The sequence below is a fragment of the Eutrigla gurnardus genome (genome assembly GCF_963514095.1).
Source record: "Eutrigla gurnardus genome assembly, chromosome: 17".
NCBI lineage: Eukaryota > Metazoa > Chordata > Actinopteri > Perciformes > Triglidae > Eutrigla > Eutrigla gurnardus.
In genome coordinates, this window is record NC_139928.1 from 4821157 (window position 1) to 4839412 (window position 18256).

General features: G+C 40.6%; 1 protein-coding gene across 1 annotated transcript; it reads left to right on the forward strand.

The window, feature by feature from the left end:
- The first annotated feature begins 236 nt into the window (after positions 1 to 236).
- LOC311028188 (voltage-dependent calcium channel gamma-6 subunit-like) lies at positions 237 to 12986 on the forward strand. Its single transcript, XM_084032540.1, has 7 exons — positions 237 to 370; positions 4565 to 5291; positions 7118 to 7228; positions 7423 to 7531; positions 10920 to 10994; positions 12315 to 12452; positions 12598 to 12986. Exons 2-7 carry the CDS (start codon positions 5088 to 5090, stop codon positions 12816 to 12818), a joined length of 858 nt encoding a protein of 285 aa, XP_083888666.1. The 5' UTR covers positions 237 to 370; positions 4565 to 5087; the 3' UTR covers positions 12819 to 12986.
- Positions 12987 to 18256: the final 5270 nt, after the last annotated feature.

Genomic DNA, 18256 nt, shown 5'->3' on the forward strand with positions numbered 1-18256 from the left:
CACACATGTACACATACAGACAAACACACACATACATACTTACATTACCAACAGTGGACCTCTCTTTCTGCTCTTTTTGAAAACACAAAAATAGAGAAGAAAATGTACTGGATACTGATACACACACTGCAACCCTATATGTATGTGTGCATATGCTGTACACACAAATACAGTACACACAGGGGCATTTAGCTGATGATCTCTTTCACCTCCACACACACACCCGCCCCCGACCTCGGACGTAACACCGACTCCGACCTCCACCCTCATTTCCCCCTCCCTCTGTCTCTCTCTCTCTCTACCCTTGCTCACTCCCTCTCCTCACCACGGCCTCCGTCACACCGGCCAGAAGCACACACACAAAAACCAGGTCAGGAACTTGTTCATGTCATTCTTCTGATATTTGTGAAATGGTGGCGGGAGTTGTGGAGCAAGCTGCTCGTCTTAAAGAATGTTAATAAAACGAATGTGTTTCATTTCAAAATTATATTTTTTTGGATGGTGAACTCTTTTGGGGAGGGGGGGGGGGGGCGCTGGTGGGTAAAACTGAACAGGCTCCTTCTTCAAACATTGTCTATGATGAGTGTTTATGGATTCCAGTTTGCTTTGATATACTTTTTTCTCTGAGACAATTCCATGTGGGCTTACTTTTGGAGATATTTTAAGAGAGTGAACTTGTGAAAGAGTGTTTGTCGCTGGTCACAGCAGCCGTAATGAGTTCCTTCGATGCTACTTTCCAGTGAGGCCGATTGGATGCCTTATTAAAAGAGCAGTGTTCACATTTCAGTAGCAAAGTGGGTGTTGTTGTGTTGTTTACCGTCGTTTTGTACATTTAAACCCACAGTGAAAGACTTTCATCACTTCCATTTTGGCATACTGCACGCACTCTTTTAGGTTTGAATATATATTTTTCCATGACATATTCACATGTCATGTAATTTCAGGTGTTGCATTTATAACTCTTGCTTTAGTGTTGGACATATCAGGAACTGTGCGGTAACATACAACACAATAATCGAGTAGTGAAAAATGCAATCAATATTCGTCGTTTGTCCCAATAGCAGGGTATGATATATCCCATGTAATACAAATGTTGCAGGTTTTAATTCCTGCAGCTGCTGCACATGCCTGCTAAAGTACTACTAAAATTACTTTCACTATTACTTCTTTGACTATCACTGGTTCTTTTGTTCTATTACTTCTAGTCATTATAACATCTTAATACACTTTAAATCAGAGGATCTATATTTAATATTTGTACTGAGATGAGAATTTTGAGTGTAGATTCAACATCAACTGACCATTAAGTGGTATGCTGCTGATTGCAAGTTATCGTTTGTAAAATCTAATGGTTTCAGTTTGAAGGTATATTTTCATAATTTACCCAACTGAAATATGACCTTTTTTCCTTTAATTTATTATTATGTATTTATGCCTCTGCTCAGGACTCTCTCAAAAAGCAGGCCTCTTCCATGATAACACATAAAACAAAGATCATAAAAGTGTAAAATGTATTTGTGACAATTTTCATTTTTTTTTATTTATATAATTTGAATTATTATATTATTATTTTTATACAATTATGACTCCGGTATTTTACAGTTTCTGCATAGAATACATTTTACATGAAGCATCTAATGCATTGGCACATTTCCTTATATGGTGTACTACTGCAGCTTAAATGTATTATTTGATAGATGCATTAATACTAACTATGGACTATTTTAATGAGGTGTTTGGTAACTGAAACTGAATGGCTGTGTCATGTTTTTATTATTATCATTATCACATGAAGAACTTTGCTGGAAAACGAACCTTAACTCACCCTCTCTCAGTTGTTAACTTGTCAGACGGTGATGGGAAGTAAAGTCGTGTGTCCTTCCCAGGGGAAGTGTTTAATTTTTGCTAACAGGAGGGAGGGCTCCATGTCATGTCTGTTGTCACCACATCCTGGTGGAACGCTGCAGGACAGGTGCTTCCTTCACCCTACTGACATAAGGGTTTAAGATTCAATTCATCGTCGGCGTAGCTGCGTGATTTCTCCATCATAGTGCTTCTCTGTATGAGAATAGATAATTGTTTATGGCTTGAACATCATGAGTGTTTTTGTGCTACTGAAGTACCACAAAGCGTCTCAGAATAGAAAGCAAATTATGATTTCAGCGTCCGGACTGTTTTTTTTAAATGTGTTTGCTGTCACATAACATCTCAAAATAGATAATTGATTGTGATTCCACGATGCTAAGTGCTTTTGTATTACTTTTCTGTCCTGAAAAAGCAGAACAGACAGTACAGATAAGTGTTTGTGATTGGAGGAAGCGCTCTCCGGTTCTATGATTTTCTTCTAACAGAAGCTCACACTGACAAAGAGGAACCAATGCTTTTAATTTAAAGTTACTTGGACTCATTAGAGTTCCGGTAACCTGCCACCCTTTTACATTTCACTAATTTTGGCAGCAATGGCCCATTTTACCCTGATATCAGAATGCACGCATTGCATTACATTCATTTGCTTAAAGTGACTTAAAATAATGGTATTTAGACTCCATAAGAATATCAGATGGAGGACATGAAAGATTGTAAATGGATCATTCCAAACCAAGTAATTAAAAGGATATTTAGTTGACATTTAGCCTGCAGTGTGATTGTATCTTAATGCACAGCTGGTTGAAGCCGGAAGCCTTGTAGAGAGCTTCCCAGGTCGCTAAATTACGAATCCTATGTTACTTACTATAGGCATGACCCTAGCACTTGTTGCATTCATTGGTTGGATTGGTTACATTTTGGCATGAAAAGTAAGATTGGTTAGGGTAAGAATATCAGGGTAAGCCAATCAGAGGCAGAGTATAGGGCGGGTCATGCCTTCGCTATGCAGTCTTTGAAATAACAGTTTTGAAAGGGTCCTTCCTGAAGGGCTGATGTTATACCCAGAACCAATTGCTTTTGAAGAACCCCCCCCCCCCCTGGGTGAGTTCTAGATTAAACACTTAGAATATAAAAGTCTTCTTCTTAGCACCCTTAGAAAGTGATCTAGATCAAACCTCCTGAGAGGGTTTTACAATACACTGAGATCCCTATGCAGACCAATTATCCTGATAACATACCCAGATGCGGACTGCATGTTAATGCCATAGGTAAAGGGGCTGTCAAATCTCTATTCTACTACTAATTTATGTTGTGAAAATCAGTATAGAAGTAACACTTGAAGAAAAAGCTGAATATAGGCAGTAGTCCAGATTTGAGTTTATTTTGTTTCAACGTTCCAATCACAGTAGACAACCGTGTCTAGCTCTGTTTGCTTTTCATGTATTTTTTCCTCCCACCTACTGAATATTCTCTGTGATCGTGGAACCTTTGTTTAGTACATGATCTGTAATGTTTGTTTTTTTCTGTTGAAATATGTATTTTATGGTTGTCATAACAACACCAAAGATGGAAATTCCCAAAAAAGCATATTTATTTCCATTATTGCTCACGGCTCCAACATTTAAGAGAGCACAGATCTTATGAACCTATATACATTACACAATACAATCTCCTACTCAATGTCTACAATGTTAAATCTGATTTACTGGTTTCTTGGTTTATTTTTGTACCACAGATGAATAGCAATTCGTACACCAGCATCATTCCTCTGTTTATTCCGGACTTTTACATTTGGATGTTAAAAACGTTATAGTTTGTGCGAAACACCAGAACCTCTGTACATGTGATCATATATATATATATATATTAGGGCCGGGACTCGATTAAAAAAATTAATCTAATTAATTAGAGACTTATTTAATCGAAATTAATCACATTTCAATCGCATATAAATTTGACCTGAGAACAGTGAAAAAGTATTTTTTTTTCACATGGATTTTTAGTATACCATTGAATAATGACTGAATACATAAGCTTAAGCAACAAAATGTTGTTTATTTTTGTTCAACCAAGTCCAACAGACCAGTGCAATTTTTGCCATTAAGTGTAGCAATAGCATCTGGTGGAGTGTGGGTTGGGTGTGGGTCCTTACTCGGAGTCGGGCTAACTTCCACGCTAGCTACCACGCCAGCGTCCACGCAAGCTGCTAGATGTTTTGAATTGAGGTGATACTTGAGGCTCGATGTGCTGCGGTGATAAGCGAATTCCTTGTTGCATAGCTTGTACACAACCATGCTCTTATCGACGCTTCCATCTGTTCGTTTTTATAACAAAATTTCCCATCCATGGGGCCAATCAAAACGGTCTCATCAGCTTCTTCTTCGTTCATGTTCACTGTGGTTTGTTGTTGTCTGAAGTCATGAACGCTAGTTGGTGCTGGAGTATAATTGGTCCGCCTGAAACTCATCCAGTGAGAAACGTTCCGCGGTGCAAAAATAAGTGCAATTAAAATGCATTAATTTTTTTAACGCGTTAATTTTTGTGTAGCGCGTTAAAGTCCCGGCCCTAATATATATATATATATATATACACACACACAGACACACACACACAGACACACACACATACACACAAATGCCTTACATAGTTACTTTTACCATCGATTTTCTTTTGTTTTTTCTTTCATTTCCATCTCTAGGAAGCATCACTTCATCCACTCCTGACTTCTACCTCCACCGACTCTCAGTGGCGAAACTTTTTCTACACATATTTTCTGTCAATTTTATTTACGATGATGAGTAATGTGTCTATATTGCATCTACTATCAAAGCCACTATTTTGTTAGGCCTTTTCTCAAAAGAAGGCTGATTCCTCTCTTTCCAGAGATGTGTGCTCAGTTTTTTTTTACCAAGGAGACTTTTTTGAGTTTAAAGCTATTCTTTTTGCTGTTACTTCTAATAGCATAGTCATTTTCTCTTTTCAGTTCATCTTTCTACCTCTTCTCTTGCTTCTCTCTTTCTTTTTTGTCAAATTCTTCTGTCAACTTTCTTTATGGGCACAGACTAAGAATACACAATAGTTTTCCTTTTGTTTTTGTTCCCATCTTCAATTTTTCTATTGCTAAAATTGTAACTATCCCTGTCGGGGGAAAAGCTCCAAGCAAAGTTGCTGCCAAACTAAGTCCCACTTGGCTCTCTTATTGTTTTTAAATTTGGCAAAATATGTGGTCTACCTTTTTCTTGACTGATGAGGAGGGCCGCACAATTGGTCCAGCGGCACCAGGGACGGTTGCTGCACCGGTAGGAGCGCCCCAGGGTGCAGGAGGTCTGGCCAACCTCATGACTGGACGGAGTACATTTGGGGGGAACAAGCGGCGCAGGACGACGTCAACTGGACACGTCATGAGTGAGGCCCAGGAAGGGAAGGTGACTGTTTTTATATTGTGTGAATGTGTGTTCTCCCTCAGGCTGTATGAAAATACTCTGGTGCCAATGGAACCCGCCAGTCATACAGCTGCCTTTTCATCTGAAATCGATGCACATCCACAGGGCAAGGAACACTCCACAAGAGCAGATCTAATGTTAGAAAATAAGAATTGGCTAAATATCTAACACGGTTTAGTAATGTTACAGAAATAACATATTATGTAACCATTAGCACTATTAGAGTACTAAATGCAGGTGGGATATGATTTCTCAAAGATGACTAAACCAGCTGAGATTTCATCACTTTGACATTTTCCCATACATGTACAAATTGTTTAGAGGACCTTACTTCCATTCCCTTATACTCTATGCCTAATGCATAACAGACAAAACGTCCCCACTTTCAAAAAGCATCTTCACTCTCAACATCTCAACACAGAAGGACAAGAGGCCACCCACACATCCCAACTGCTTATTAGGTGGGTTGATATTTCATCTCCTGAGGACACTAAAAACAACATGCAGAGAATGGCCTTTCCCTTTGAGATAGTTACTTTCTCCCTTACTGTAAGATATCTGCTCTTAGCTTTTTTTAATTAACCGGCTGTTCTCTTTATGTGTATGACAGCACATTATGCTCCAGTTCCAATGTCCATCCCCTATGTACTGAACATCCACAGACATTTGATGATGCCAGGAGCATGATTGTTTTTGTAAGTGCCAGAGAAAGGGAGGGTGCAAGGGGGCTCAATGTTGTACTAGGAAATGGACATGATTTCATCCGATGGACCTTAACCGTGTCCTGTGGTGTAGTTGCGATGGAAGATGGTCTATTTATAGGAGATATGCAGCATGTTATACTGTTTTGAAATCATGGGGTCTTCAAATCAATTTACCAACAGTCCAAACTGTCTGGAAACACTAAAGTTGTTCAAAGTTAAGTTGTGTTAAAGAGATCCAGGATACGTTTTCCATCAGTCTTCAATAATGTGGTATCACTGGAAACTAAGAATTATAAGCAATGCAAATAAATCCACCTTGACTTAATAAAATAAAAAAAAAATGAAGCATCCAAACTTCACTATTATATTTATATTCATTTATATTTATAAAGTATTTCACCAAGGACTATTTGTGACTTAGTTTCACATATCTGCAGCAAGTATAAACCACGGGAGACTCACAAAGACGTTTTGGCTCAAACGTTCAAGTGAGCTCTGGCTCTTACTGGTACTTTGATACAGCCACTAAATAGTGACAGGCAGCTTTAATACCATTCCCTGATTCAAATAAATCTAATAATACATGTGTCAGCCCTGTGGGCCTTTGCATTCTCCATTTATCTATCTTATAGCATGGAGTTCTTCAGTTGTACATGAATATTGATCAATATTCATTGTTTTGTATTACTATTTTAAAGAATTGAGGGATTTGTTAGGCTACATGGACATGAATGAAATTAAACCCACAGTAAACAGACATCTTATCGCCTAAACATGGAGTCCACCTAAGCCTTTCTTCATAAATTGTATCATAAATGTTGTCTTAGATTTTAATCAAATTTTCAGATTTTTTTTTTACAGCCCCAAGTCAAAAGTAGTAGAAGACATTCAGTTGCATCATTATCCATGGGATCTAAGCTGTAGCCTACTGGTGACATTGTCTCTGAAATGTAGATTTATATACATTTAAAGCTACATAAAAGCTAGAATTGCTTACTTCACAGAAAAGCATTTCATTGTGAGTTATTTTTGTAATTTCAAATTGGATTTCCTGCCCATGATTTTAACGTCAGCACACTTTTTTGTAATGTGTTCTGTCACCAGATCAAGTTGGCGTTCTTCGTTGCCATTGTAGGCGTAGTCCTGACGGTCCTCGGGATGGGGACAGAGTTCTGGGTGGAGCTGGCCCCTGCTAAAAGTTTCTATAACAACCAGGTGAAATATTGGAATACAGACAATAAATGTGAGCTTTAAGCTGATATGACTTAATTCATAGGTCCATATTAATTTGTCTGTGAAAGGGATTTATTCTGTAGCCTACATAAACATGCTAAATAAATAGTAATGTTCCTGTTGGAAATTAAACAGTTTGGTGTCTCAAGCTAAAGCCTGTGATCTTGGTTTTGCAGACATGTCTGACTGCTCACTATGGCCTGTGGAAGGGCTGCACCAAGACCTTGTGGGTGTCTGATATCGACCCAGAGAGAGAGAGCTGTGGACCTGCTGAACTACCTGGAGGTGACTCAGATGTACTGACCTTTGGATGGATGGCTGACTGGTCTGTGTGAGGGAGGGAGTTTTTGATCTGATGATTGACTGCTGGCTGACTGGACATTTGTCAAACTGGGTGCGCAGCTCAGTTTGTGGTGGCGAGTTAGCATGAATGAGAGGTCTACCCGACTCTCTGGCTTGACAAATGATGCTTGGCTCACTGTTTGATGGCTGGCTGTGTGAATGCTCTGGCTGACTAACTGCCTGACTCACTGTTACTTTGTCTTATTGAAAAAGCGAATGCACAAGTTGATTTTGGGTCAAGTGAAGGGATACATCATTTGGATTTTTCCTCAGCTTTTCGGTAGCAACATAATTTTTTCTGTTTTTGTTGTTGTTTTTTTTTTACATATTTTTTTACAGAACCAGCCTGGCAAGGGGATACTGGAGTATATGAATAATTTCCTAAAACATAAAGACTTAATATTTAAATAAACCAAAAAATGGCATATCACAACCCATATCTGGAGGCAGAAATTGCACATGGTTAACATTGTTACATGTGATTAATGTGAAACAGTGGCAGTTAGGTTCCGGCAACAAAACCACATAGGTAGGTTTGACAAAAACATTTTGGCTTAAAATAAGTACTCTTGTAACAAAATGGAAGATGTAATGATATAACGTATATGGATGCCTCAGGTGACATGAAGAATCGTTCAACTTTTGGTCTCACATGGGACACGAATGCCGGTCCCCTGATCAGAAGCCTTATTTGCATGGTGGGTCCAGGATAAACCTCCCATTGGCCAACTATCTATATACCGTATAGACATGTGTTTGTGAGCACCAGTGAGCAAGTTAAAGGAGAAATCCGGTCAATTTTTGACCCCATGTCCGTTGTCCTCAGGGTCATCCCGACTTATTAGAAGCAAAAAACCCGACAAAAATTGACGTTGCCTAGCCCAAGATCTGTACCTGCCTGGCAGCCTTCCAGACCCGCTACAATGCTAACCCATTGGGGCACGTTATATCTGCTTTCCTGGGCCACAGAAAACAATTCCAAGACCTATGCAACACAGGTTGTGTCCGTACGAGACACCACGGCGCTCGTTTAGCACAAATAGTGTTGCAAAACGACATAAATATGTGTGTTTTAGCATGAAGTTACTCACCTCAAATCACCCCGTATAGTAGACATTAGCAGTAGACAGCCGAGCGCCTGTCGTCCGTCCCAGTCACCGCAGAAACGAAGACGTTTTCCTCGTAGTTTTGATTTTGTATCCATAAAGAAACGACCGAGCAGTGCAGTCGTCATGTCCGTAATAAATCCATGAAGCTGTTACGTCCATATGTATGACTGTTACAACATAGCAACCAAGCTTCAGCTAGTAACGTTCCGGGCGCTCGTCCGTCCCAGTCACCGCAGAAACATAGCAACGATAGCTTACAGCTAAACAGTAGCCGGGAGCCAAAACAATGGAAGTCTAGCGCAAGTTCCCGTCTCCCGACGTCCTCACTCTGGAGCTGTTTTCAAGCCACTAGTGACAAACTTCTTTCCATCGAGTAGTGCCGTCATGTCCATATGACAGTGTAAGTGGCGCTAGCCTACATAGTAAGATTGCTTAGCCTTTGTGACAGTTGAAGCTGCTACAGCGACAACAAATCTCGCGCAGTCTCAGTAGGCTAGTTGTGTTGACGGCATGAGTGGGAGTCGCGTGTCGCGTGTCGCGTGTGCAGACTGCAGTCTCTCATCAACAGAGTGAGAACAAAGTGACCCTCGCGCGACTGTCCAAGATGTTTCACTGTACTGGCTTGAAAACAGCTCCAGAGTGAGGACGGCAGACGGGAACTTGCGCGAGACTTGCATTGTTTTGGCTCCCGGCTACTGTTTAGCTGTAAGCTATCGTTGCTATGTTGTAACATAGTCATACATATGGACATAACGGCTTCATGGATTTATTACGGACAGGACGACTGCACTGCTCAGTCGTTTCTTTATGGATACAAAATCAAAACTACGAGGAAAACGTTTTCGTTTCTGCGGTGACTGGGACGGACGAGCGCCCGGCACGTTACTAGCTGAAGCTATGTTGCTATGTTGTAACAGTCATACATATGGACATGACAGCTTCCTGGATTTATTACGGACAGGACGACTGCACTGCTCGGTCGTTTCTTTATGGATACAAAATCAAAACTACGTGAAAAACGTTTTCGTTTCTGCGGTGACTGGGAGGGACGACAGGCGCTCGGCTGTCTACTGCTAATGTCTACTCTACGGGGTGATTTGAGGTGAGTAACTTCATGCTAAAACACACATATTTATGTATTTATGTCGTTTTGCCACACTATTTGTGCTAAACGAGCGCCGTGGTGTCTCGTACGGACCCAACCTGTGTTGCATAGGTCTTGGAATTGTTTTCTGTGGCCCAGGAAAGCAGATATAACGTGCCCCAATGGGTTAGCATTGGAGCGAGTCTGGAAGGCTGCCAGGCAGGTACAGATCTCAGGCTAGGCAACGTCAATTTTTGTCGGGTTTTTTGCTTCTAATAAGTCGGGATGACCCTGAGGACAACGGACATGGGGTCAAAAATGACCGGATTTCTCCTTTAAGATTCAAACTTTAGAAATTGAAATCTTTGGAGAAGGTTTTTGCAGCCTTCATAGATTATGCAAACATACAGCGTATTGGTACTTTCACATTACACAGCAGCTAAATTAAAAAATACTGTGGACCCAAAGTCAAATGTCCAACCAAAATTGGTTATTTTTGCTCATTGGCAAAGCTTCATGATAGATTTATTTATCAAGCATTAAATGTTACGTATTGTTACCGGAAGTATTTGTTTTTGTAAGACACCCATGATGATCCACGTCTTCCTTAATGAATAAACATATACACAGAGGAAAGTCCAATTATTGTCCAAGTGGCCTGTTGCAGAGACCTCCCTATTGGATTTTCCTCAATAGGATTGGAGTGCAGCTCCTCTCAGTGCTGTAACGCTGAAAGCTGTCGTGGGGAAGAAAACAACCCAGAACACCGAGGACGTGGCTTTGATCACGCTAATGAAAACAGATGTGTGTGTGTGTGCCTGTTTCTCTTGCTCGAGTGGGTAAATCTGCGAGGGAACGGATAGAGGTGTCACATTCTATTTGACGGACAAAATTTTCAATTACTGTAACGCATTGCCGGGACGGCGTGAAGCTAATTGCTCAGGGGGGCGCCGGACTGTCACCTCGAGATTGCCATCGTCGTTCACGGCTGATTACGCTTGATGGAGGATTGTTGAGACTAAAGTGTACTGGGCTGGGCGAGATGTGGCGCCTTGAATCTCAATAAGGTGTTCATCAAGGTTGTCTGCGCATTAATCTGTCAATGTTTATGTTTCTCTCATCTTTCTCACTCCTGCAGAATCAAACTGCACCTATTTCAAGTTTTTCACCACGGGGGAAAATGCTGTGATGTTCCAGAAGACAACGCGGAAGAGTGAGTCACGCACCTCTTTCTGGCTCTCGTGGCCTCTCTGAACCGCCGTCCTACCTTATCCGCCCACTCCCTCCCTTTCTATAGCCCTGTTCTTCTCCTCCACCACCTCTCCCTCCCCTTCACCCCTTCATCTTCCCCTTCTGATGCCTGTTCTCCATCCTTTCCTTCTCTCTCTGCCTCCCCCCCACCTCCTCGCCTCACTCTTTCAGGTTGGCCATTGTCTGCTCTCTAAGTGTCTGAAATCTATTCCGCCTACGCCTCGTTCAAGTGTCTCCGAGCTGCCGTCTAACCTCTCATTTCACTGGCAGCTCCATAATGTATCAAGATCACACAGTGGCATACGCTGAGAGACGAAAGACGCACATTTAAATCTAATTGTTTGCTGGTGACACATCACCGTCGCGCTATAGCGATATAATAAATACAGCCGTGAGTGAATAAAAATACTGTCTGGATGTGATTTGAGACCGCAAATGACTTACTTCTTGTAAATCGTCCTTTATGATTTGAATGATTATTAAGTTAATTAACTTAATTAAAAAAACATTTCTCAAGGCAAAAAATTCCGAAAACAAATCGAGGATGACAACACAAACACAAAATCATATGGTCATCATATCATTGTTGCATTCAGGGATGTTTTTTTTTTTTTAATATATACTTTTATATTTCTTCAATCAATTCTGATTGTGATTGTTGAGATAAAGAAGGTTTCCTCCGTGAGGGTAACAATAACCCATAATTTTCTTCTATGTGAGAAAAAAATAAGTGCAGTTTAAAAGTTCTATATACACGGGAGTCAGAACATTAATATAGCAGCAAAAACAATTATTAGCTAAAGATATAGTGGAGTAAGTCACTCTCCCTCTGTGTGAGTTGTGATCCGAGCTTTTCTGTGCTTTGTTTAGCTGGTTCGCCCGGGCTAGCCTTTTAGTACATGGTCATGCACGTGAGTCCCATTTGACTAGTCAATGGCTGTCGCTCTGTACTGTGTTCATATCAGCTCTGCCACCTCTCTGCCGAGAGCCAGGTAAGGGCTACAGCTCAATTATAGTTATGCTCTGACTTCGAGAATATTTAAATAATATACCCAAGAGCTTTCAGAAGCCAAAAGAGTTGCTGCAAGACAGGATTTTACAGTTATTCAAGTGTTTCATCTTTACCTTAAATGCAGTGGGAAACCTTTTTTTATATCAACAATTGTAAAGTTAATTTGTTAGCAGGAATGTGCACTAGCACATAATTAATCATTCACATCTCTTCCAAATAGTGTAAACGTGAGAGTTTATGATAACGGTGCTGTTTTCCTTCCTTGTGCAGATCTGAACGTAGCGGCGGCCATGTTGGCCCTTTTCAGCCTGTTCCTGATGGTAATGGGGGCCATATGCATCACCATGTCTCTCAGTAAAGAGATACTCTTCTTCCTCAAGCCAGCATCATTCTGCTTTATTCTGTCGGGTCGGTAGAAGCAACAACACGCCGGGCAACTTTTGAGTTTTAAATGCATGTGATTTTCTTGACTACGAGAGTTTGCTGGATGTTGATAATGGAGTTCTAAATTGTGTCAAATCGTACGTGGTAATGTCCAACGTCTACTCCACAGGTGTCCTGGTGCTCGTATCGCTGATTGTCTTCCACCAGTCCGTCCTGGCGTTCCTGGCCAGCGACCACACGGTTCCTCTCCACCACGAGCTCTCCTGGTCCGTGTCGTGCGTCGGCTGTGCAGGGGCCGTCCTCATCGTGGGCGGGGTCCTCTTCCTGCTGCTGGCGCTGCCCTACAGCCCCTGGCAGAGATGCCTCCCTCAGAAGGACAGCAGCAGCTAATGGCCCGGAGGTGGTGTTGCACTTTACCTGCCCCGTTCTGTTTATGAGGAGGGAGGTTGTTGAGGGGGCGTGGGCGTTTCCCAAACATGTCTTAGCAAAGAGATTGCTTTTTCACGTGGACAAAATGGATGACAAGATTCACAAACATGCCAACTTGAAATCTACTGATTCATGCAAATGGACACACACTTTCCATTTTCTTTGCATGCTCAGCACCACGTTCTATCTATCGTACCAATATCACCACTTTTTTTTATTTATTTTTTTATGTCAGTCGGGACAACATTATGCTACAAAATGCAGGTTAGGTTTCGGCAAACAACACTTCGTAGTTAGGATTAGAAAAACTGTCATGAATGTGTCACTTCACAACAAGACGGTGTTGAATAAAAGGTCCATCCGCCTTCTAAATGCTCAGATATAGTTGGGAAACAGTCCTGTATTGTCTTACATATGCAGGCTTTGGAGTCATTCACTGTGAGTTCATTCAATAAATGAAGCCCTTTGCAACACCTTTTCCTTACTACTGCACTCCTTTTGATATGAACTCATTGAGTAAATATTATTATTTTTTAATCATGTAGTAATATAAAGAAGCGATTTGATAAAACTAATTTAAAGCTAACATGCTACTTCGCGGCTATCCTGGACGTCAAAACGTCAACTAAGACGTCAAAAGAATGAATATTAAAATGTTGGCTACTTAATTGATGGACTCTTAGTTAAAAAGCAAATGCCAGAAATGTAACCATTAATTAATGGACCTTAAACATTCTGTTGAGTCGGGAGTGAGAATGGGCTAAATTAACCATAAACCTTTATTAAAACGTCACTGAATGGTCAGAACAGTTTATTGACCTCCAATCTGAGAACCTCATTTAAGAAATAGTTTGTTTGTTTTTTTCTCATTGAAAACAGCAACATTATGTTTATTCTGTCTGCAGCCTTTCTGCTGTCTGTGTCGGATGGTTTGTTGTTCATCAATTAACATTTGAAATAAATTAGCTGCATAGTCATGTGACAGACCTTTTATTGTTTGTAACACAAAATCTCTTTTAATTATCAAAATGACATGCATTGTAAAGCTGAAAAATCATGCACTGTAAGAAGAGCACATATGTAATATGCTAAATTAAGTGTCAGGTTGGCGCCACACTTCATACAGTGTTGGACAAGCAGACAGAACTAGAAAACATTGTGAAGATTTCTGTTGGAGTGGAAGTGACACAGTGTTAAATGGTGTGACCCGCTGCCATGTTGTTACCTTCAGTGTTTATGATTCGTGTTAGAACAAAGTGCTTCACTGTGCCAGAATGGAAGGTGAACAATCTCTGCAGGTGTCTTTTTTTGTTGTTGTTCTGAATTGATTGAGTATGAATGACTGTCATTTTATTATTAAACATGACATGAATATTTAATGTCATCCACTCTCAGGTTCCATTTCGCTCTTATTTTGCACTCTCAGCACGTTTCCAGTTACCGTCACCATTGACACCTCATGATAAAATGTCTGTGCTAACTAGCTACATATTTGCTACGTCCTCTTTGGGTTTGTGCACATAAAGTATTTATCTTATTTAATATTTTTGAAATATCCACAAATGTCATTAGCAAACTTATCCGAAACTTCTGAATTGAAACTCATACAATATAAAGTCAAATAGCAGTTCTAATAGACACTCATACTTTTTGCATTTTTGCATCTTTTTTCTTCCATAACATGACTTCTTAGAGACTAGTGGGGAGAAAAAAATGCCCAAAATACACATTTAGGTGTTTATTTGACTAGTTTGTCCATTTTTATTTTTGGAATAATGCCTCATTTGCATATTTAAGCATAACATTTCAGAAAACTGTTATGAAAGTCCATTTATTCTAAATTTTTTTTTTTTCTCAGACTCTGAGCCAGAAATCTCCATCCACGTCTTCCATACAGCTTTCATTCCTATTTGTATTCTGAAGGTATTTGTTCATATATCAGTCATAGCTGGATTTAAAGAACATTTTATTCCAATATATATACTTAAATTACATGGAGAATTTTTTTAATGGCTGTTAACAGTATTTTATGATTCATGGAGTGATACAAAGAGATATCCAAAATTCCCTCTGTAAAAATATTTGATTCTACTAAGTCAACAACACGAAACAAGAACATGGAACATGCTTTCATTCAATGTTCAGATTGCTTTTCTGTAAATGTATGCACATTAATGCATCTTTAATAATTGTCATTTGCATATTTAAACATAACTTTCAGAACAATTTTAATAGAAAACCTCATTGTCTAAATGTAAGGAATGAACTGGGGTATAGTTTCATGATGACATCTATGAGTTACTATGAGTTGTACCCTATTCACTAGTGTCTAGTGCACGAGTGCATCTGAGGAGGCAGGTGTGACGCTGATATGGATGATTTCCATGAAATGGAGTGGAAATGACCTCCCAGCCTAATGTTTACAATTCCTGATTTCTTTCTAATAAATCATCCCAGGCTAAATGAAGACGTTCATCTCACATGACTCATGTCGCACTGAGATTCAAAATATAAACTACACCTTCTGCCATTTACACATGAATTGATTAGGGACTGTTCAGTATTTATGGAAGGGATTACCGGAGGAAAATTATTCTTTGTTGCGGGGTGGGTCACCCAATCATTTTTAGTCTGGGGGGGTTCCTCAGCTTTTGTCATGAAACAGCTAAATTTCAAATATAGTATAACGATACATCTAAGCACATTCATTTGTTTAAAGTTATTTTTTGGCCTTTTATTGCGGGAGGACAGTGTGAGAGTTAAAGGGCGAGAGAGAGGGACGACATGCCTTTAAAAGAGGACCGCAGGGCAGATTCAAACCCGGGACCGCTGCAGGGAGCCTCAGTATATGGGGCTGTAACTCTACCACTGAGCTATCAGCCCACTTATCGCATTCATTTAGCCAGTCAGATGTTAAAATAAATGATATCGCCTGGGGGTTATGCATAAAGTGATCAGAGGTCCAAAAAAATCCCTCCGGTGGGTCTTAAAATAAATTAGTAAAATAAACATTTTTAAACAAAGTTGAGATGTTCTTGACAAATTATGCTTTGGAATTCAAACTATGAGGGAACAAAACAAAAACTGTCATTCGTCTTTAATGCTCATCATACATTCTCAGTTGGTAATTGTAGGATATTCCAACTTTCCTCACATTAAACTTGTTTTGGATATTCCATTTTCAGCTTTTCAACGAGAGTGAGCTGTGAGCAGAGGAAGGAAAGAGGTGTAGACATACAACAAAGGTCCCGGCTAAATTTGAACTCGGGATGTCGCAGTTGGATGTTATACGATACATTACATACTTAGACTGCCAGACGTTACAATGGCCCGTTTACCTTAATCTTTATACGTAAAAGTGTTTTGTGTATAGTGTTGATATCAAGTCACAATTTTCATATTACAGGTTTGTCATTTCATATTGATGACACGGAGGGTCACTGAGGTTTACATGATATATTAACAATGATAAGAATGTTTTGGGTCATTGGATCGCTCTGACTCGTGGTTTCCGCTAACGTTACTAATGTGTTGGTTCTTGTTATCGCGCTGGCAGCACATCTCAGTCGCCACGCTGACCTCCTTCCAAGCTCACGTCTTTCTGTCGAGCGTCTCCCATGCTTTTCTGCTGCGACCTCCCGGCTAAATATAGAGCGTGGCCAATGGGACTGACTTGGCAGGAGAAACACAAACCTGGAGATAAGCTGCCCACACAAACGCTCTCAAATTCACTTGTTCAATTGCGCACGTGTCCGCTTCCTGTGCGTGCAGGAACGCACAAATGTGATGACATGCCGTGTGTGTGTGTGTGCACTCACAACCTGCTTTAAAAACGGAATCCCTGACGTCACGCATTCCCAACGTCATCCGATCCACCTCGCCGCACCGAATCAAATGATCCTCCTGGGATTAATGCAGTCATGAAGTAATGCGAGCGCAGATCTTAAATGGAGTTGCTACAGCTTTTCTATTTCGTGTCAGCAGAGTGCGCTACAAACCCCGCCTCCTTCTCCGCCGGTGTGAGGAAGGTTGTTATTCACTGCAAAAAAAATGAATATTGGTAAAAAGAAAGTCCCTGTTTTAAGTAGCAAATTGTCACCCCAATTAAAATAATACTAATAATAACTTTTACCTTTACCATCCACATCTGCGACCACTCGTGTTCTCAGGAAAATAAAAATACCCGAACAAACCATTCACTACAAAATCATAAAGAACACCAAAATGGAATGGTTCCAGTCTGCGTTGGTTATTTCTTTTTTCCATTTTTATTTTCAATCAATTTCAACATAACTATAGATCATGTCCAATAACTGTATTATTGCATGACTGCTTAATTTGTAATGATGATTTCTGGTTAGCATGATGAAAAAGTAAGATTTGTAAGACATAAATCCTGTCTGCTCATCCCCTTGGCCTGTCTAATACAGGGCTGATATGTAGAGTCAGACAGGTAACCAGTCTATCATAGGGCTGACATGTAGAGACAGACAGGTAACCAGTCTATCACAGGGCTGACATGTAGAGACAGACAGGTAACCAGTCTATCACAGGGCTGACATGTAGAGACAGACAGGTAACCAGTCTATCACAGGGCTGACATGTAGAGACAGACAGGTAACCAGTCTATCACAGGGCTGACATGTAGAGACATACAGGTAACCAGTCTATAGGGCTGACAGACAGACAGGTAACCAGTCTATCACAGGGCTGACATGTAGAGACAGACAGGTAACCGGTCTATCACAGGGCTGACGGACATACATGTAACCAGTCTATCACAGGGCTGACATGTAGAGACATACAGGTAACCAGTCTATAGGGCTGACAGACAGACAGGTAACCAGTCTATCACAGGGCTGACATGTAGAGACAGACAGGTAACCAGTCTATCACAGAGCTGACATGTAGAGACAGACAGGTAACCAGTCTATCACAGAGCTGACATGTAGAGACAGACAGGTAACCAGTCTATCACAGGGCTGACATGTAGAGACAGACAGGTAACCAGTCTATCACAGGGCTGACATGTAGAGACAGACAGGTAACCAGTCTATCACAGGGCTGACATGTAGAGACAGACAGGTAACCAGTCTATCACAGAGCTGACATGTAGAGACAGACAGGTAACCAGTCTATCACAGAGCTGACATGTAGAGACAGACAGGTAACCAGTCTATCACAGGGCTGACATGTAGAGACAGAGAGGTAACCAGTCTATCACAGGGCTGACATGTAGAGACAGACAGGTAACCAGTCTATCACAGGGCTGACAGACAGACAGGTAACCAGTCTATCACAGGGCTGACATGTAGAGACAGACAGGTAACCAGTCTATCACACGGCTGACATGTAGAGACAGACAGGTAACCAGTCTATCACAGGGCTGACATGTAGAG

Bases quoted from the DNA above. Each gene is read 5' to 3' on its own strand.
- LOC311028188 (XM_084032540.1), top strand. From the start codon at position 5,088: ATGTGGTCTACCTTTTTCTTGACTGATGAGGAGGGCCGCACAATTGGT. The intron at 5,292-7,117 runs GTGACTGTTTTT...TTCTGTCACCAG, and splicing joins GTGAGGCCCAGGAAGGGAAG to ATCAAGTTGGCGTTCTTCGT. The intron at 7,532-10,919 runs GTGACTCAGATG...TCACTCCTGCAG, and splicing joins ACCTGCTGAACTACCTGGAG to AATCAAACTGCACCTATTTC.